The sequence below is a fragment of the Callionymus lyra genome, chromosome 5 (assembly GCF_982586985.1).
Source record: "Callionymus lyra chromosome 5, fCalLyr1.hap1.1, whole genome shotgun sequence".
Lineage (NCBI taxonomy): Eukaryota > Metazoa > Chordata > Actinopteri > Syngnathiformes > Callionymidae > Callionymus > Callionymus lyra.
Window position 1 is genome coordinate 9,991,427 of NC_141822.1, and position 22,121 is coordinate 10,013,547.

The 22,121-nt window shown below is 35.7% G+C and overlaps 1 protein-coding gene across 1 annotated transcript in view; it reads left to right on the forward strand.

Annotated features, from left to right (window-relative positions):
• The window catches only part of astn2 (astrotactin 2), a 407,558-nt gene that overhangs the window by 329,096 nt on the left and 56,341 nt on the right, over positions 1 to 22,121 (forward strand). Inside the window, exons 18-19 of the mRNA XM_087790735.1 lie at positions 18,435 to 18,568; positions 20,549 to 20,697. Of these exons, the coding sequence (XP_087646861.1) occupies positions 18,435 to 18,568; positions 20,549 to 20,697 (283 nt within the window). The remainder of the gene's footprint in view (positions 1 to 18,434; positions 18,569 to 20,548; positions 20,698 to 22,121) is intronic.

A 22,121-nucleotide genomic window follows, 5' to 3' on the forward strand; every position in this document is an offset into this window, starting at 1 on the left:
GAAAGTTAATCATGTGATATTGCTTTTCCATAAGGTAATCTAGCAGAGAGCCCCGGCTTCACTGGGTGTCATGGCGTACATGGACGGTTCGGTCCTTTGCTTGGACAAATTGATTACCTCACATCTCCACGTTTTTTTTTTGGGGGGTGGGGGGGGGGTTTGTGCTTCACAAGACGTGTTGGGTGACTCACATCTACACGACACCACAGGGGTGGGCGACACTACCCATCAAACCCACCCCTCCCTCCACCCGCCAATCAACCATCTAATTACACGTCTGATATTTCTGATCCACACACACACACACACACTTGGAGATGTCCTGCTGGTCATAGCAAGCAACACATCCCCGCCAACAACAAAAAAAAAAGAAGAAGAAGAGGATGAACAATCAATACCAGACAGTCCCCAGTGGCCTTCATCAATAGCTAAATGTCTCCTTTCCCCCCTTCTTTCCTCCCTCTCTCTCCCCCCTTCATGCCGTGGTCTTCTGGGATGCGGAGTGAGATGTATGAGGAGGAGGAGGAGAAAAAAGGGGTTCGACTGCAGTGGACGGCTCTGGCTAAAACTCCTGGGAGGGAGCTCGAGGCGGGATTATTAGCTTCCTATTGATGTCATCGACCTCTTGAGGAGGGAAGGGAGTCCATCTCTCTATCTTTCTCTCTCTCTCTCTCTCTCTCTCTCTCTTTCTGCTCCTCCACGTCTGCCTTTTCTTTTTTTTTTTTTTTTGCTTTTTACTCCTCAAAATCTTGTCACAAATCCTCCCGGGTCCAGTTCCGACGTCGTACCGCGACTAAATTGTGGACAGAAGACGAGGAAAGATAATTTGGTTTATTTTCTTTGAACGTCACAGGAGGAATGTAATAAAACGTTATAAATAGAGGGACTAGAACTTCTCAGACTGATATTGTTTGATTTATACTTTTTATTTTCAATGACTATCTATATATCTATAAAGTATTTTATTAAAAAAAGAAAGGGTTATAATGTGATTTGCTGTATTAAATGTATATCTACGGTGGCCTTTTGTGTCCATAAAGGCACCTTTGAATAAAATAAAAAATAATTATCAAAACTAAAATAAATGAATAAAATAAAATATGATTAGTTGCTCATATTGATTGTAAAATAAATTATTAAATTAGTGTGTGATAACACTGATGAAAATAAAATAAGTATATTTATTATGATGATATAAAGAATACAAAATCTGTAAAAAGAAAACGATATGGAGAAAACATTGATGGTGAAAAATTATCTATATATAGACATATACTGTATGTCTATATATATATATATATATATATATATATATATATATATATATATATTGTATATACTGTATATATCTATCTAGATCTATATATATAATACAAAATTATATATATATTATATAAAAGCACTATGAAAAGTATTTAAAAAAACATAAAAAATAAAAGGCATAAAAGAGGAGAAAAAAAATATTCAAACAAAGATCCTTAGGAAAATATATGTAATAAAAAATGCATGATTAAGAAATAACATTAGGACCAGTGGTAAATAAATAATGTTATATTTAATATAAATTTCATTAAACATATATATAAGCACTACCAGAGAAAAATATATTTTAACTAAGATCTTTAGGAAAATAAATGTAAAAACAATGCATTATAAATAAAGGCCATTATATACATTTTATTAAAAAAAAAAAAATATATATATATATAATTTAAAAACACTACAAGAACAAAGATATTCAAACAAATTTTGTTGTGTAAAACTAGTAATAACGATTCAGAAACCTTTAAAAATGGCCAGTTTTCTAGTACAGTTTGTGTATATCTAAACATCTGGTTGAGGCTAAAACTCCAACATGATGTATTTCCTGAATGAAATGTCTGCTTTGGCTCGTCCTTAAATATCCTCAAATCGTGTTTTTCAGAGATAACAGCAGGCAAGAACCGGAGTGATTGAGAGAGATTTAAGATTTATGTTTATTTCTTTTTAGTAAGAAAAAAAAAAAAAGAAGGTTTATCGTTAAATCCGTTTTCTGTTGTGTTGGACTTGGTTCAGCCATCTGGCAGAGACTCAAACCATTACTAATACTCTTGGGGCATCCTTTGAAAATACTACACCAGTCAAATTCTCTGGGAAAGACTAGTTATTCTGAGAAGAGGAAAGTCTTCGCTCCAGCTGTGATAAGCGATAGAAGATGGATCGAGATAATCGGTAGAAATCAAAGAGGTTGTATAACTTAATACGAATTAAATACAAATTCTATTCATTCACTATCCACAACATTTTAAGTGTTCTTCAACAAATGGTTGTGTTATCGTGAGTACTATCATTTTCTTAAGTCAAACAAATAAAATAACCTTTAATTATCCACTCACAGATGTTTCTTAGTTACACGGAAAACATCTGATGAGATTATCGGAGCTCGATCTTGTCTGGACTCTTTGAAAATGTTGGTGATGAATGAAGGACCCGATGGATCTGTTCGCTGGTAATGGGCTGATGAAGCCTCGTGTGTCATCGTTTTCAGAACATGTCGCCATAAATGACTCTCCACAGATCCCTTCTAGCGACCAACTGCAGTGGGTCATGAGTTTCTGCTGGTATTAAAATATCTGTGGCTTTTCTTGGACTATTTTGTGTTTGAAAAGTAAACCCGTGGTACATAGCATTCCCAAGAGGTTGTAAAATGTGACATTGCGTGGCACTAATTGGAACATTTCGACCGCGAAAAGTCTTGAATATAACTTGCTTTTAATGCACACCAACATCAAATTGTTCTTTTCGACCGAAGCTCCCTGTTCCTGTCTTTGTCCGTCTCTCTCTGTATGCATGTCTTTCTCACGCACACCTTTGAGATTTGAGACTGTCCTTCTACTTGGCTGGGTCTATCAGAAAAGACAGCTGCCATGTTTCAAAAGCTTCCTCCGAGATGAGTTTCTTTTCCCTGACCCCGTACCACCTGAAGAATTCAGAGGGCTGCAGTCGCCCGAGTGGACTGAGAATATCACAGAACTGGACTTGATTTTGGATCTTAGGGAAGACTCATCAGTATGTGACTGTTTGTCCAAAACTCTCTTATATAAGAAAATGCCCCACTTTGTGTTTTCTGGAGATACATTATTTTTTACCATAACCACGCCCATTCTGCTTTGATTGGTTAAGCATCAACGTATGTCACCAGGTGTAATCAATCCCTGAAGTCTCTGCCTCCAAGAGACTAATTATTTACAAAGCGGGCATGATTTCAGCTGTCTGCCGGAGGACTGGGTATGGATCGAACATTTGTCATACTGGTACCGATACTGATACCGATACTGATACCGATACTGATACCGAAACTGATACCGATACTGATACCGATACTAATACCGATACTGATACCGATACTGATATAAATACCAATAATGATACCAATAATGATACCAATAATGATACCATTAATGATACCGATACCGATACTGATAACGATACTTTTACCGATACTCATACAGATACTGATACCAATACTGATACCGATACAGATACTGATACCAGTAATGATACTGATACTGATACCAATACTGAAACTAATATCGATACTGATCCCAATAATGATACCGATATCGATACTGATACCGATACTGATACCGATACTGATACCGATACTGATACCGATACTGATATAAATACCAATAATGATACCGATACCGATACCGATACTGATAACGATACTTTTACCGATACTCATACAGATACTGATACCGATACAGATACTGATACCAGTAATGATACTGATACTGATACCAATACCGGAACTAATATCGATACTGATCCCAATAATGATACCGATATCGATACTAATACCGATACTGATACTGATACTCATAATGGTACTGATTCTGATACTGATACTGATACTCATATTGGTACTGATTCTGATTCTGATTCTGATTCTGATACCAATAATGATACCGATGCCAATAATGATACTTGTTTTTTTAAAATACCTCACTGAGATTCATTTGTTTTGTAGTGCCGTCCTACAAGCCTAATGAGGCTTGAAATAACCTTTTTAAAATGAAGCCTAAATACTTCATCTTAAAGCAACAGTTCCTTAAAACATCAAATCCATTAAGATAAAAACTACAATTTCAGAACAGAAGATACGAAGTAACTTGATTCCGACACATTATTTTGGCCAATCAGGACACAGAACACAGCACTTTGATTATCGCTGAGCCAATAAGAATACAAAACATGGAGAACAGATTCATACAGTAGAATTTAGATGTAGAATCATAGACGTAAATAGTTAAGTTTATTAAAAAAAAAGAGTTTCTTTTAAGTCTGCAAAACAGTGAGATCGCAAAGGGAAAAAATCGTCAATATGGCGAGGAACTACTACTTTTAATATTTGTCAGTTTGGACGCAAACCTGACCCGGATTAATCAGAATGATGTATTCTTTCCATTGTGCCTGGAGCTCACATACTCGTTCGCCTCTTCCCCACAACGTTGTACAGACTGTGCAACAAGTCAAGCCCATCCAACTCCAGACTGATAGAAGGGGCCAGGACGGAATGAAGAGATGTTTTTACAAACATAAAATTGGACATGGCAAAGAAAGAGAGGAGAAGTACCGCAGAAGCAGATGATCGCCTCTGGTTGTAACTTCTAGTACAGACAAGGTTTAAGATTACAAGGTTTCTTTTCCTGTTGGAACGATACGTTCTGGAAGCCCAACTGCACTCGCATAAAAACAGTTGAATATTTTATCCTCTGTCAACCCTCTGTACTTGGAAGATGGTGTCATGGAAGTCTTTACACTCGCTTTTTACATGGAAACAATAGCATTTTCCTCCAGCAAAACACTGACTATTAACCCAGAACTAAGCATGTTTTGCATTGATATTTGTGTTATTTGGAATCAGCTCAAATCGCTTCTGATCAATTTCAATGGCAGTTCAAATTGTTTCAAAATATAAGCATAGAAAATTATTATTTAAACATTCTGACATTATGGGTATCTTTGTTAATTCAACTTCTTTTTAACCTATAAAAAACCTTAAATTGAATAGTTAACAATTGTAAATAAAAATGTTTTGATCCCAATAATTAATGTATTAATCCAGTATTGTATCTTGAATAAAAAAAATGTATATACAATACCTGTTTGGCAGTTTTACGAGCCACCCAAACAGGCAAGTTAACATTTCAATGTTTTATTGGTACTTTTTTTTATTAACTATTGAGTCTGTAGAGGTTAATCTTATAACCCTGTGACATATAATAGTTAACAGATTATGATTTAGGCTTAAAAAAATATGGGATTTTCCAAGATAAAACAAAGAGTGCTATCTGGCGTATTCTGAAGATAAAGACAAAGCTTCATGAAGCTTTACAAATAACTATTACTTACTTACTTACTTATCACTAATAATAGTCTAATTTGTGACACAAACGGAAGGACATTTTTTCCTAAAAAAGTTAACTTAGCTCATCAAAGCAGTTAATCTAAGGTAAAATTGATCTTTTACGCTATTTTGGATTGAACATGAAAACATGCGACCTAAAGTATAATGTTGGTATATTTTATGATATGGACTTTTATCACTACAGTATACAACTTCCATTTATTGCTAGGTTTAGAACAATTACATTTTATTTATTATGTATTTTTTATATTCAATTCTCAGGCAGGAATTAATAATTTCCCCAGCATCCATGATCATAGCAACTATAGCCTTAACTTACAGTTTGTAAACTAGCATGGATGTATTTATCTGCAAAAGCAATGACCTCATTCTGATTTAATTTACCATACCATGTTTCAAATTATATTATAGAGTTGAAAAAAATGTATTACTACATAGAGCTGAAATATTTCAGTTCTTGTGGTGTTCGCTCGGTGGTCGACAAACACACCCCCAGCTGTTGTCTCAGGTGTTTGCCTTGGTTTTCCCACACTTTCAGAACACTCATTATCTTTTAAAGCTTTTGTTCCTTCCTTCGTTCATTCTTTGAAGTCACTCTCAAATAAGATGTATCATCGTAGTGCGATTAAACTTTCACCACGTGCCCTCATTTAGAGACTTTCTAGGAAATTATCCCAAATAGATCTGTTTCTTATGTTGCACTTCTTCGAGTGGTTTCCCACAGAACTGCTTCCTGCTGTTCCCAATGGCCCGTCTGTAGTTTGAACCTGAAGGGATTACCACAGATGCAAAGAGTTTGTAGGACTTCTACTTTTAAAGACACACTTCGAGCATCTGCATCTGATCCAACTCACTTATGCTAACTTGCAGGCCACCTATTAATCCAATGAAGACTGAAGTAACTCACACTTAACATTGTCTGACGTTAATTTCTTCAAGTTAATGTTTTAAAGACTTAATACTTCATTTTTTTTGTAATAGTTTTTCCTTTTTTATCGTGATTTATTCAATCCAATATATGAATATTATATTATTGTTATGATGAGAATGAAGATGAAAGTGATGACAAAAGGGATGAGGATGATAAAGATGAAAATGGTTAAGGAGATTAAAATGAGGATAATGAAGATGATAGTGATGATGGTGCTGGTGATGAAGGGGATAATGATGGGGATGAAGGTGATGGTGATGACGATGAAGATGAAATGCAGATGGTGGGGACAATGAAAAAGGTGCGGATGATGAAGATGGTGTGGATGATGAAGATGAGGAAGGTGGTGAGGATAATGAAGATGGTGAGGATGATGAAAATGGTAAGGATAATGAAGATGACGGTGAGGATGTTGAAGATGGTGAGGATGATGAAGATGGTGAGGATAATGAAGATGACGGTGAGGATGTTGAAGATGGTGAGGATAATGAAGATGGTGAGGATGATGAAGATGATAAAGATCATGAGGATAATGAAGATGATGGTGAGGATGTTGAAGATGGTGAGGATAATGAAGATGACGGTGAGGATGTTGAAGATGGTGAGGATAATGAGGATAATGAAGATGATGTAGATGATGAAGATGATAAAGATCATGAGGATAATGAAGATGATGGTGAGGATGTTGAAGATGGTGCGGAAGATGAAGATGGTAAAGATTGTGCAGATGATGAAGATGGTGAGCATAATGAAGATGATGAAGACTGTGAGGATGATTATGATGATGAAGATGATTCGGGTTATGGTGGTCAGGATGATGAAGATGATGAGAGTGATAAAAATCATGAGGATAATGAAGATGATGGTGCGGATGTTGAAGATGGTAAAGATTGTGCATATGATGAAGATGGTGAGCATAATGAAGATGAAAGAAGATTGTGAGGAGGATCTAGATGATCAAGATGTTTTGGATTATGGTGGTGAGGAAGGTGAAGATGATGAAGCTGGTCAGGATGATGAAGATGATGAGGATGGTGAGCATGATGACGATAAAATCTCTGTACAATTGTTGACACCAAGAAGAGATATTCCTTAGCTTTTCTTAAACATCTGACATGTTTATAATTCACCATATCGACATAAACAAAAATCTATTTTAATTTGAGACAACCATCCGTCCGGCCACATAGAACGACTCGGCAGGCCATGTTCGGCCCCCGAGCCATTAGTGTAAATGCAACTGATTTAGATTTTGACAGCCTCCTGAGATTTATGGATCTGGGGTGCGGTGTCGTCTATACTCAGATATGATCGGAATAACTTTCTTTTGTCATCCTCGGATATTATCGTAAATTAGCGGCAGCTATCTAGTGAACGTCCGTCAGTCTTATCTCTGTGAAAGACCTTTCCAGGAAGTCTGAGCCGCGGTGTAGCCATTAACGGGCGTCCAATATATTTAGTCTGGTGACACCTGGGTCATATAAAAGAGTGGGAGACTTATTGCTGCGTGAGTTAAGAGAGAATTATTTGTGTACTGTAGTCAGTTTTCCTAACAGGTCCCATAATGGGCTTCTTGATTTAATTCCAAATAGATTCCTTCAAAGATCAGATGAATAAATCCACGTGCAGAGTTTGCCAATGGCCGTTCATGGCTCGTGTAAATTCAAAAAAACCAAACATACCGGTGATGACTCAAAAAGTCGGAGTGCTCTCTAACATGAGGTCAACATGATTGGCTTAACGCTTGTATATCACGCAGAATTATATGTTATTTTTCTTACAGGAAGTAAAATCCAAAGAAGATGCAATAAATACAAATAAAAAGATAACGAATGACAAGCTACAGTATAAATAACATTTACTAAACCACTCCTTTTCTCCCCCATTATAAACCTCTTAATCCAATGTCTGATGTGTGCCACGAAAATATTTATGTTTCGTTTTGATATGATTTATTTAATCACGGGTTCTTACGATGGTGATGATGATGATGATGATGATGATGACCATGACCATGACCATGACCATGACCATGACCATGACCATGACCATGACCATGACCATGACCATGACCATGACCATGACCATGACCATGACCATGACCATGATGATGAAGATAATAAAGATCTTTAAGATGCTGAACATAATGATGATGAAGATCAAAATGAAGATGAATCAGATGAAGATCAAGATGGGGATGATGAAGATGACGATGATGATGATTGAGATGCTGGAGATGATTGGGATGAGGATAAAGATGGTGATGAAGACAATGATGAAGGAGATGGAGGTGATTATGTTGAATATGATAAAGATAGGGATTATGGTGATGATAAAGCGGATAAAGAAGATGGAGATTAGGCAAATAAAGATGGTGATGAAGGTGATGCTGAGGATGATGAGGATGAAATGAAGATGGTGATGAAGAACATGATTAAGATGAAGACAATGATAAAGGAGATGAAGATGATGATGATGATGATGATGATGAAGATTATGCAGATAAATGATGATGAAGGTAAGGATATTAAATATGTGGATCGGGATGATGATGAGGGTAAGGCAGATGAAGATAATGATGAAGGTGAAGATGATGAATAAGCAGATAAAGATGATAATGAAGGTGGGGATAGTCATGAAGACGATGATGAAGATGAAGACAATGATGAAGATGATGAAGGTGAGGATGTTGACGATGGTAAATATGGGGACGGTGATGATGATGAAGATAAGGCAGATGAAGATGATGATTAAGCAGATAAAGATAATGATGAAGGTGAGGATGGTCATGAAGATGATGATGAAGATAAAGACAATGATGAAGATGATGAAGGTGAGGAGGTTGATGATGATGAAGATTAAGCAGATAAAGCTGATGAAGGTGATAGTGGTGATGAAGACAATGATGAAGAAGATGAAGATGAAGATGAGAATTTTGATGATTGTAAATATGGTTACTGTGATCATGGTGAAGATGAGGCAGATTAAGATTATTATTATGAAGATACAGAAGATTAAGACAGATGAAGACAATGGTGAAGATGATGAAGGTGAGGATGTTGATTAAGCAGACAAGATGACGATGAAGGGAGGATACTGACGATGGTAAATATGGGGACGGTGATGATGATAAAGATAAGGCAGATTAAGATAATGATGAAGATGAAGATGATTAAGCAGATAAAGATGATGATGAAGGTGAGGATGGACATTAAGATGAAGACAATGGTGATGAAGATGAAGGTGAGGATGTTGATGAAGATTAAGACAGATGAAGATAATGATGACGAAGATGAAGGGGAGGAATTTGATGATGGTAAATATGTCGATGATGATGTTGAAGATGAAGCAGATTAAGAAAATGATGAAGATGAAGATGATGATTAAGCAGATAAAGATGATGATGAAGGTGAGGATGGACATGAAGATGAAGACAATGGTGACGAAGATGAAGGTGAGGATGTTGATGAAGATTAAGACAGATGAAGATAATGATGAAGAAGATGAAGGGGAGGATTTTGATGATGGTAAATATGTCGACGATGATGATGATGAAGATGAGGCAGATTAAGAAAATTATGAAGATGATGATGATGATTAAGCAGATAAAGATGATGATGAAGGTGAGGATGGACATGAAGACGAAGACAATGGTGAAGAAGATGATGATTAAGCAGGTAAAGATGATGATGAAGGTGAGTTTGGACATGAAGACGAAGACAATGGTGAAGAAGATGAAGGTGAGGATGATGGATGAAGATTAAGACAGATGAAGATAAAGATGAAGAAGATGATGATTACGAGGTAAAGATGATGATGAAGATTAAGACAGATGAAGATAAAGATGAAGAAGATGATGATTACGAGGTAAAGATGATGGATGAAGATTAAGACAGATGAAGATAAAGATGAAGAAGATGATGATGAAGATGAGGATGATGGATGAAGATTAAGACAGATGAAGATAAAGATGAAGAAGATGATGATGAAGATGAGGATGATGGATGAAGATTAAGACAGATGAAGATAAAGATGAAGAAGATGATGATGAAGATGAGGATGATGGATGAAGATTAAGACAGATGAAGATAAAGATGAAGAAGATGATGATGAAGATGAGGATGATGGATGAAGATTAAGACAGATGAAGATAAAGATGAAGAAGATGATGATGAAGATGAGGATGATGGATGAAGATTAAGACAGATGAAGATAAAGATGAAGAAGATGATGATTATGAGGTAAAGATGATGATGAAGATGAGGATAATGGATGAAGATAAAGATGAAGAAGATGATGATTACGAGGTAAAGATGATGATGAAGATGAGGATGATGGATGAAGATTAAGACAGATGAAGATAAAGATGAAGAAGATGATGATTACGCAGGTAAAGATGATAATCAAATCAAAATAATATCAGGGTCTCACGGTGACATCTAGTTATTTTCTTCTAGTCAAGAAAACTGATGCATTAAATGATTTCCTTGTTTGCGTCAAACTGCATGGTTAAACCACTTACTTACTAAATCGACGTCAAAACGTACTTAATTCCCACATGTCATGACGTACGATGACGTAAGAAACAGACGTCGTAACTAACCTCTCCGTGAACCGACCAGTGTTTCTGAGAACTTCCAAAATCTCTCGCCCTGATAGCATTTCTAGAATCAGCCCTGTGGTTCCCGAGCTAACACCATTAGCTCTGAATGATCGGAATGGCCACAACCACACAGACAAACACAGACACACAAACACTTGTGTTTTCGCCATTGATGGTGTTCTGTGTGTGCTGACTTCAGCCTCTTCACCACCACGGGTGATCATCTTATAAATCAATAGCGCGGGCCAGCTGGCCAGTGTTTTCCTTTATTAGCCTCGGAAGACGGACAGTAATGTGGTCAACTTGGACTAGACAAACAGACGAATACAGGGGAGAGGTCACAGTGACCCGCCTGGCCTCCAAATAAGTCACGACGGGATCCGACGAGAGTGAAAAGTCCAAATAGTGTCCCGGGTGCCAGAGAGTCTACAGTATCGAAAGTGACGTCAGGGATGAGAATTTTTAGCTGCCGGGCTCGATGCCGATGTCGTGCAGACTCGTCGTTGGCTGATGCCGATGAAGATGATTACATTTCAGCTCGATTTACCAACTATCAATAAGGTCAATAGAGATGAATCGTGGCATATTTGTGAAATAGAAGAAGAACACTGTCAGAGTCAATAGAAATGTTCCGGAAAGTAAAAAAAAATAATAATAAATACTCGTCTGAGACGATGCATCTGGTTCGTCGAACACTTCCTGTTTTGTCAAAATCCATAATAGATCGATAGTGTTCTCGGAAGTTAATCAGTAATCGATGGAGCATCCTGGGTCATTCTAGGATATCTGCACCGTTTAGCATTTAGCATTTAGCATTTAGATGATATAGAAACATGGTTTCAAGTTCTGGCATACATTCATATATTTTAATATATTTATAAATAGCAGATAAATTCAACTTTTCAACCTTGAAAAACACACAAGGAGTCCACTATTTCAGACACAGCAATCATTTTTTCCAAAACACTAAATGTTTTCCTTTCACAAGCTAGTTATCTTAGTTGAGGTTTGAAAAACAGAGACACACATCTCAAAAATATTTAGTTTGAGGTTTGAGAGTAACGTTTGTGCTCAGATAGTAAGTAGAACATTCAGTTTTAAGTGTAATTTACTATGCAATAGAAATATTTAAAGTTTTGGTTGGTGTCGAGATGTGATGAAAAGTAGTAGTAGTATGGTATAAAATGAAAAATAGCAAAATAATTATGTCAAATTGTGTAGGAACTTGACCTTAGCTCCTGCATTGGTTTGAGTGATGTCATCTGCTGTTTTTGATGTTAAAGAAACAGTGTCTTTGTAATAACTAAAATATTAAGCTTTGCTGGTTTGTAGAGCTAAGGAATGTTTTTTTTTAATTAATTTATTATTATTTAAAAACTAAATCAAAAATAGAAATGATAATACAAAGATATAATTAATGTGATAATTTTGATTAATACAATATTGGTTTTCGTTACTTTCCTGGATATTTTCTTGGCAAAAATGTCTAATAAGCGAAGGACATTATATTTCCAATGACATTAAAGTACACAAAAAAATGGGATCTTTATTAATTCATATAAATCAGAGTGGACTTTACATAATAACAATGAGTGTCTGCCAATAACTGAATTTACCAAATTGGAATAATTTATTAATACTTTTTTTTAATTATATAAAATCAACTGAAAACCACTCAGTAGAATTCAATTATATTCATTAGGAATATCAAAAGAGCAGACAACTGATACACTCAACTCATTGGAAGTTTCCGATTTGAACCATCGTAACAAGTATTTTAGGAACACAAAAATAACAAGATTTAATATAAAATGTAGTGGCGACCAATCAGCTGTCATTAAGGATGGCCGTCTTGCAGAAATTCATCATGGGATTTCACTGTTTTGATGGCACCTTAAGTAAGGTGGTGAATTATTTAGTACTTTTAGTTTAATGTTTGTTTGAATTTTAGGGCTGTTTCAATAATATAAATTAAAGATAATTAATATATACTACACTAATATAAAAGGATTGACTTGGTCCAAATATTGTTATGTATATATTTATAAATTTAAATCCATTAAACATTTACCCTTTATTTTAATTTAGTAAATCTTAGTTATTTGATACTTTTTTGGCGATGTAAATCATCATGTGCTGTTGCTAAATTTTTTTACTTTGTTTTTTTGTATTTAAGTTTAGTAAATATATTCAATACCATCACTCAAAACTGTACAATAATTCCATTTAATCATATTTTGTGTTACTTTTTTAAAAGTACAGTTCAGGATATTCATTTCAAACAAATATCTTTTTACGATTTATGCTCTTGTGACACAACAGACGTTGGTTTTAAATCCAATGCCATACAGATAAATGTATGATTTCCTCAATCTTGGGAAAATAAAGGAATATCTTCCTCTTGGATCCCAGAATATGGATTCTCAGAGTCTTCATATTCATTTTACCTCCCATGCTCCTCAACCCAAACCCAGCCTCATTCTCTAAACCACAATTAGATTCCCTGTTTACCCAGCAGAGACTGGCATGCATTACTCTTCAAACATAAACATGGTGGTAATCGCTTTGTCTATTTTTCACATGTGCAGCCATGCAGTCAAGCTCTCACAGCCATATGGGGGTTTTTCTAGAAGGATGGTGGCGGTAAATGCAAGACAGTCCTGCGGTCTTCTATCTCTGGGTCCTAGCAACTGAGGTCATTCCTCTTATTTGTCTAGTCTGTGTGCATGTGTGGACCCTCGGTCCAGGTTTTTTTTTTCTTTTTTTCTTCTTGTTGCCTTTGTCTGTGGTGCGCTTCCCATCAACACAATGTGGCAGACCCCCTGCTGCTGCTGTTCTCTAGCAGCGACATGGGTTCAGACAAGGGGGAGAAATGTAATAACTTCTCCCCTCTTTGCTTTGCTAGGGGGTTATTATATGACCATGGATTACAGTGCTTGTCTACCAGCATCAACCCCAGGACAAACTGCATGGTTAGTCGACTCATTTATAGGGGATTGTATTGTAGGACAATTGATGGGAAAGCCGTGGAGTTTTCGGCTGTTAGACGCGGGTAATGCGATGTGTTGTACGGTGTCACTTCAGTTGACGTCCTGGAGATCAGGAGACAGAGCCAGGACATTAAAAAGAATTACATCTGCATTAAACTACTGAGCATACCTCACTGATCTAGAATCTATCCCTGATTTCTCAAATTGAACCTCAACATGCGTTCCAAATTCAAGGTACTTTACCCTTAATCCATGGAGTATCCTTGATTGTTCCACTGGATCCAGGATCATCTTCGTGGCCCGGGACTTTGCAACCCCTGTTCTCTCCCATCAGTCTACATTGAGGCTGGTTTTGCTTGAGGTTTCTGCCTCTATGGCTCAATGTGATTGACTGGGACCTGTTTTTTCTTTACTCTTATATAGGGTCATGTGAACTGTGTCCTGGGATGAGTGTTAGGAACTGGCACTTTAAATATGATGAACTAGAAAAGAGTCATCATGACGTGGACAACTCTTCATGCCACTGTAACAGTATTCATTTATCGATCTTAACTGACTAACCTCCAGAATACTCTGTAAATACTTACCAAAATCTAAGAGTGTATGAGTATCTTCAGGCCTAAACTGGAGCTCTAGAGCCCTCTGAATATGTGTAAATGCAACAACCAATACTGTGGTTTTGTTTCTCATTAAAATCGGTGGAGTCCATTTACAAAGTTTTGTTGATTATTGAGTTTAAAGGTCAACTAAGGTCAAACTCCAACTCTCCTGACTTAGATAGATAGATAGATAGATAGATAGATAGATAGATAGATAGATAGATAGATAGATAGATAGATAGATAGATAGATAGATAGATAGATAGATAGATAGATAGATAGATAGATAGATAGATAGATAGATAGATAGATAGATAGATAGATAGATAGATAGATAGATAGATAGATAGATAGATAGATAGATAGATAGATAGATAGATAGATAGATAGATAGATAGATAGATAGATAGATAGATAGATAGATAGATAGATAGATAGATAGATAGATAGATAGATAGATAGATAGATAGATAGATAGATAGATAGATAGATAGATAGATAGATAGATAGATAGATAGATAGATAGATAGATAGATAGATAGATAGATAGATAGATAGATAGATAGATAGATAGATAGATAGATAGATAGATAGATAGATAGATAGATAGATAGATAGATAGATAGATAGATAGATAGATAGATAGATAGATAGATAGATAGATAGATAGATAGATAGATAGATAGATAGATAGATAGATAGATAGATAGATAGATAGATAGATAGATAGATAGATAGATAGATAGATAGATAGATAGATAGATAGATAGATAGATAGATAGATAGATAGATAGATAGATAGATAGATAGATAGATAGATAGATAGATAGATAGATAGATAGATAGATAGATAGATAGATAGATAGATAGATAGATAGATAGATAGATAGATAGATAGATAGATAGATAGATAGATAGATAGATAGATAGATAGATAGATAGATAGATAGATAGATAGATAGATAGATAGATAGATAGATAGATAGATAGATAGATAGATAGATAGATAGATAGATAGATAGATAGATAGATAGATAGATAGATAGATAGATAGATAGATAGATAGATAGATAGATAGATAGATAGATAGATAGATAGATAGATAGATAGATAGATAGATAGATAGATAGATAGATAGATAGATAGATAGATAGATAGATAGATAGATAGATAGATAGATAGATAGATAGATAGATAGATAGATAGATAGATAGATAGATAGATAGATAGATAGATAGATAGATAGATAGATAGATAGATAGATAGATAGATAGATAGATAGATAGATAGATAGATAGATAGATAGATAGATAGATAGATAGATAGATAGATAGATAGATAGATAGATAGATAGATAGATAGATAGATAGATAGATAGATAGATAGATAGATAGATAGATAGATAGATAGATAGATAGATAGATAGATAGATAGATAGATAGATAGATAGATAGATAGATAGATAGATAGATAGATAGATAGATAGATAGATAGATAGATAGATAGATAGATAGATAGATAGATAGATAGATAGATAGATAGATAGATAGATAGATAGATAGATAGATAGATAGATAGATAGATAGATAGATAGATAGATAGATAGATAGATAGATAGATAGATAGATAGATAGATAGATAGATAGATAGATAGATAGATAGATAGATAGATAGATAGATAGATAGATAGATAGATAGATAGATAGATAGATAGATAGATAGATAGATAGATAGATAGATAGATAGATAGATAGATAGATAGATAGATAGATAGATAGATAGATAGATAGATAGATAGATAGATAGATAGATAGATAGATAGATAGATAGATAGATAGATAGATAGATAGATAGATAGATAGATAGATAGATAGATAGATAGATAGATAGATAGATAGATAGATAGATAGATAGATAGATAGATAGATAGATAGATAGATAGATAGATAGATAGATAGATAGATAGATAGATAGATAGATAGATAGATAGATAGATAGATAGATAGATAGATAGATAGATAGATAGATAGATAGATAGATAGATAGATAGATAGATAGATAGATAGATAGATAGATAGATAGATAGATAGATAGATAGATAGATAGATAGATAGATAGATAGATAGATAGATAGATAGATAGATAGATAGATAGATACTTTATTCATCTCCTTCACAAGTTAGTCACATGTTTCAAAAGGTTAAATTCTTCCTCTCCAAAATGCAGTAAGTCCTTCATCATGACCATGTTTTGAACTTATTACTTTATAAAGTTCTCCCCTGAAATCTGAAATCTTGGTGAACGAGAGGTTACGAGAGTGGAGTCCATTATGACATAATAATGGCTTTACTCCTCCAGCCAGCTGTAATCTCGCCCCGCTTTGTTTATAAATTGGAAATTTCCAGGATTGATGACGCGCAGTGACAAACCTCAATGTTTGACTAATCACAGCACAGTGGGTGTGGTTATGATAAACAAGATTTTATCGCCAGAAAAACAAAGTGTTTTCAGTGGGCGGGGCTTAAGATCCTTTTCCAATGTAAATATTTCAATGAAAAGACGATAATACAATAAAGTCCAACATCTATTTGAGACACACTTAAATCAACAGTCGCCCATGGAAGTGGGACTGAATGGTATTGTGTCTTTTGCAACACTCCCACAACACAAATTCATTTATTAAATTTAAATTTCATCAAATTCAAAGTCAAGAAATGTTAACATGTAGAAAGCCAAAATTGTGAAATTGTTTCGGCTAAATTTAGCCACCACGTAAAACGAGAAATGGCCCAAGAATTCAACGAGAGACTGGTTATTATATTCTGTTCAAAACAATGGCTATTGTGAATATTAATTCAAGTTGGACCAGATTTTTATTTTGGCCTGTTGTGTGCAACCACCATTTACCAAAAAAAAACAGAGCTTGGAAATTGACTGAGACATCAGAATGTGTTTGGATGTGGCAGTCGAAAGACTATTTATAACCTCTTCGATATGGCTCCTGCTGTTTCTTGTCAAAAACCATCATTCTTCAGGGTTCCAGCGGCCTCTCTCTCGTCCCGCCTGTGATCAAGCTAAGTTTTCTGTATGCAACATCGCCGCCAAACCCGTGAGGGCACATAAATAACTGAGTGTTCCATTGATCCGTCGTGTGACAGGGGGAGCCAGAGTGCTTGCAAACTCCCTTGAACTCCCTCTCTCTCCGAGCGTGCCTGCGCCTTTAAGGAAAAGCCCTGACATTATATTTTATTGCTTTGACGGTTCTATTGGCGTTTTCCTGCCTTTTAGAGGATGACTGAGCTTCTGTCTTTGATTTTCCTTTCACCCGTTAATGAAGCAGCCCGGCGAGATGTGAGGAGATGATGTCATCTTTTCACATCTTCAACGCCCCCCCCCCCCCACCACCCCGCCTCCTTCCACGCGCCGTATAGACGGCATCGACGCCGTCACACAAACATTGAAAGAAGGAGGGTGGGGTAGAGAGTCCCGGGTATCACACCCCCCCATCCCCCTCGACCGCCCATCATAACAGCACATCTGCGTGAAGATGTTAGTGTTCCTGCCTTTGCGGTAATTGGGAAAGGTGGGTATGAAAAGGTCACTCTTTGTGTGCGAGGGGTGGGAGTCGCCGACTTCTATCTCCCAGGTCGAGGATATGCGAGTGTTTCCCTCCAAGCAGATGTTTATGGGATTTTTTTTTGTTGTAATTATGGTGCATTAATAAAGTGTAAGGTGAGCGAATGCAAAGTGGACGATGGTGTGTGTGTGTGTGTGGATCTGGGATGGAGAAGGTGGGAGATGTTGGGTGGGGGAGGAGGCGATGGTGGTGAGGCGATGAGGATGAGAAGCACATGTTCCGAGAGATAATTGCGTTTCTCTCACCTGTTACCCTTCACAGGCCTTCAAGAGTGCCACAATGAGCTCATACTGGTGTGCGGGGAAGGGCGATGTCATTGATAACTGGTGTCGCTGTGACCTGAGTGCCTTCAGCCGAGATGGCCTGCCTAACTGCAGCCCCCTCAGGAAGCCCATGTAAGTGTGACGGCGGAAGGCGTTCACCGCGCACCACAGAGATTCCAACCGAACTGATCCACACATTTGTCTGCTTAGGTCGACACAACCCCTTCGATGGTTTCATAACTTGCCTGCATGCTCTTATGCACGGCGCCCCAACTTTACGCCGGGGTTTTATGAGTATATGCTCCCACTACAGTAGTCGTAATGGTAGCCCGAGACCCTTTAAGCAGAGGATTGGGCAGGACCTGAAAGAGTAGAGTGACAATGAGAGTATGCATTTAACAGTATTATAATATTTACAATCAACAGTTTCTATAACCAATTGACTCTCATTGGGCTGTTGATAACCTTAAGACTTTCTAGTGGATTACAGCGGTAAAATGACTCTTTAAAATATTTTTAAATCCTTTAAACCTTTAAAAGTTATAATGGAAAGAACTTTACTGTCACACATCTCTTTTATGACGGATACGAGCAGAAGTTTTAGACCGGCCAATCATTCGTCCAACACTGTTGCTGAAAATATAAATGTGGCTTAAACTTCACTCATTTTCTACTCGCACTCATGTTGACTTTTTTAAATTTAGGTTAGGTTAGGTAGAACTTTATTGATCCCTCAGGAGGTCTGCTTCGGGAAATTGTTTGTTTCCAATTAGAACACAGCAATACAGCAATTATTCATAAAAATAAAATAAGAACAAGAACAAAGAGAAATAAAGAGAAAGAACAAGATGATACAATCTAAGTCTAAAGATAAAGAATATAGATCAAAGAAAAGTAACAAAGACGTAAAGAAATTTTAGACGATGTTGTTTTCTGTTTGTGTAGCCTTTTAGCTTAAAAATATAAACCTCATATTTTCCGAACAATTCCTCATGTTGAGGCTTCAATACAAGAGGGACGTTACAGACGAGCAGTATGGAGGTATTTGGATGTTTTGAACTGTGTCTTTTCTGGAAGAAGAAAAGTGACCACACAGTGGTTCACGACAGTTATATTGACATACATTTCTAACCATAAAAGGAATAGGAATAAATTACTTGGAAATCCCTTGGTCGACATGAGTAGACATATGTGAACTATTCCTTTAAGTAAACAAGGACTTTATTAAACAGTAACATTTCTACTTTACTTTTAATAACAACAACTGATACATCATATACAAAAAAGCCACAAAATAAGTTTGATGGAGATTAATGTTCATGTTGTTGACCTTAAAGATGTCAGTGTTTAGGATAAGATAAGGGACAGAGATGATGCATGTCGACAATAAGAGTTGAAATGATTTTTAAGTGAAGGAATGTGTTGGTTTAAGAACAAAACACAGGGATTATTTGGATAATATGTGCAACAAAAAAACAAAAAGAATATTAAACTCCTACTTCCTTTTGGTAAAAACACATTTATTACACCCTGATCTGTGGATGTTTAAAGGGTTTCAGGGGTGATATGTAAAACAGCAGGGTAGGTATAAATCATCAATTAAAATTAGGAATTATTTTATTTATCAATCATGAGTTTTGATTAAAAATACATTTAAATGTCAAATAAATTCTATAGGTTTTATTTATATGTTTAAGATTTTGGACATTTGGAAATCGTCCATGAGATTATATGACTTAATTAAACCATTACGTTGAAGGAAAACTGCTGGTTGTGCTGGAGGATTGCACGTTTAGTTCTTTTTTTTGGGTCTTTTCTAAAGGAGAAAGATAACCTGCTCCTCACATGCAAGCACAAAAGACACTGCTTTAGGGCAGGAGAAATGGAAATCGAGCTCTTTTATGTCTTTTGAGGGATCAAATTAGGAACACTGCTGGTAAACAGGTGACAAAGGAATGTTATTTACCGTTGTTCTCCACTTACTATCAATCTAATATTATTCAAACTAAAAGGTAGCGATTCACTGATTCATTAAAAAAAAAAGGAACATTTGTGAATAAACATTATTTTGTATACTAATTTCATCTTCAACTTTCCACTGCCGTCCAATAGCTTGCACCTCGCTCCTTACCTGGAGCCCTCGAGCACAATGGTGGCTCTGGAGTGGACGGACGTGGAGCCTGTGATTGGATGCAAAGTGTCGGACTACGTCATCCAGCATAAACGAGTGGAGGATCCCTCGGAGGCCGAGGTCTACACAGGTAGAGAAAGAATGGCTTATTTGTGATTTGGAAATTCCCAACCTCGGGCTGACGAGGCAAGCTTGGTTAATGGATTTGTATATTCCTATTTTTTTATAATGAGCTGCAACCTTCATTTTAAAGATTCTTCATACCACCCTCAGTTTCTTCATCTCCTACAGTTTTTCTAGTCATCTGTCTTGTCAGGCATTCGTTAGTGAGCCGCACAGCAAGAAAAAACACTTAAAAGTGATGTACTATTGACTACTATTACTGTCTAAAACTATTTATTTTGAAAGAATATAGTATTATTTTCTAAAGTAACATTTGTCTATAACTACTGACACGTCAACACTCTTGTGACAGTAAAATTTACTTAAAAAATACACTTGTAAACTAGAAAAAATCTGATGCTGTTATTATCTGAAGGTCAGTCTGTGTATATAATGTCAACGTTATACCAGTCCCCGGTGCATAAAAGGTTTGGGGACCTCTGGTCTAAACCATACATTGGTAAAGGTTTCAAAACTATCTTTTTTTTTTACTCTTACTGTTACTCTTCTGAGAAACACACCGACCACCCATTCCACCATGCCTGCACTCTCTTCTTCACTCCCTTAATTTCTAGTCAGGTCTAGAGTCAAATGTGTATCTATGTCTATCTTCAGATATTGTTGACATAGAAGGGCTAATAGGAAAGGAAGGAACATGGCTTAGTGATGTCAACAATTAAACAGAGACTTACAAAATATTTTTTGGAAGTGAAATGATGTGCTGCTATAAAAAAAAAATCATACTTAGAATTTTCATGTTCTATCCTAGCTTAAAAAATAAAAATATATATATCATTAAAGGTTTAAAATGAGACTTCTCACTTGCATACTTAAAAAGAATTGACAATAAATATAATATATATTCAAATATTGCAAAAAGAGCCAAAAACCAACAGTATGATATTAATATTACAGTCTAATAAAAAAAAATAAAAAAAAACAGGATAAAATGAAAATTGCATACAAATAATGGTACATTTTCAGAAAAAATGGAGTATTAAATTAAAAAATTACATATCAAAGTGTGTGACTGTATCTGATGAGAAATTAAAAATTAAAAAATGAATGAAAAGCAAGACAATTGTAAGAGAGTGCACTACAAAGCAGAAGTTAAATTATCTTTTAACCTTTTTTAAAAAAAAACTTTTGCTAAATACAAGAAACTGTTCCATACCTTGTAACTTGTAAGAATTGAGAATCAACCCCTGATGGTGAGGGTTTGAGTGAGATGAATATTTGTAGAATGGCTTTTGTATTTCTTTGAAATAAGTTTTAAATTGTTCTGAAATATGTCCTTCATTTAAGAGTATATATTAGAAATTTTTTTTTATGAAATATAGCAGAAGAAGAGATCGTAAGTCTGATCGGTAAGCGATTCTGGAGGACCAACAC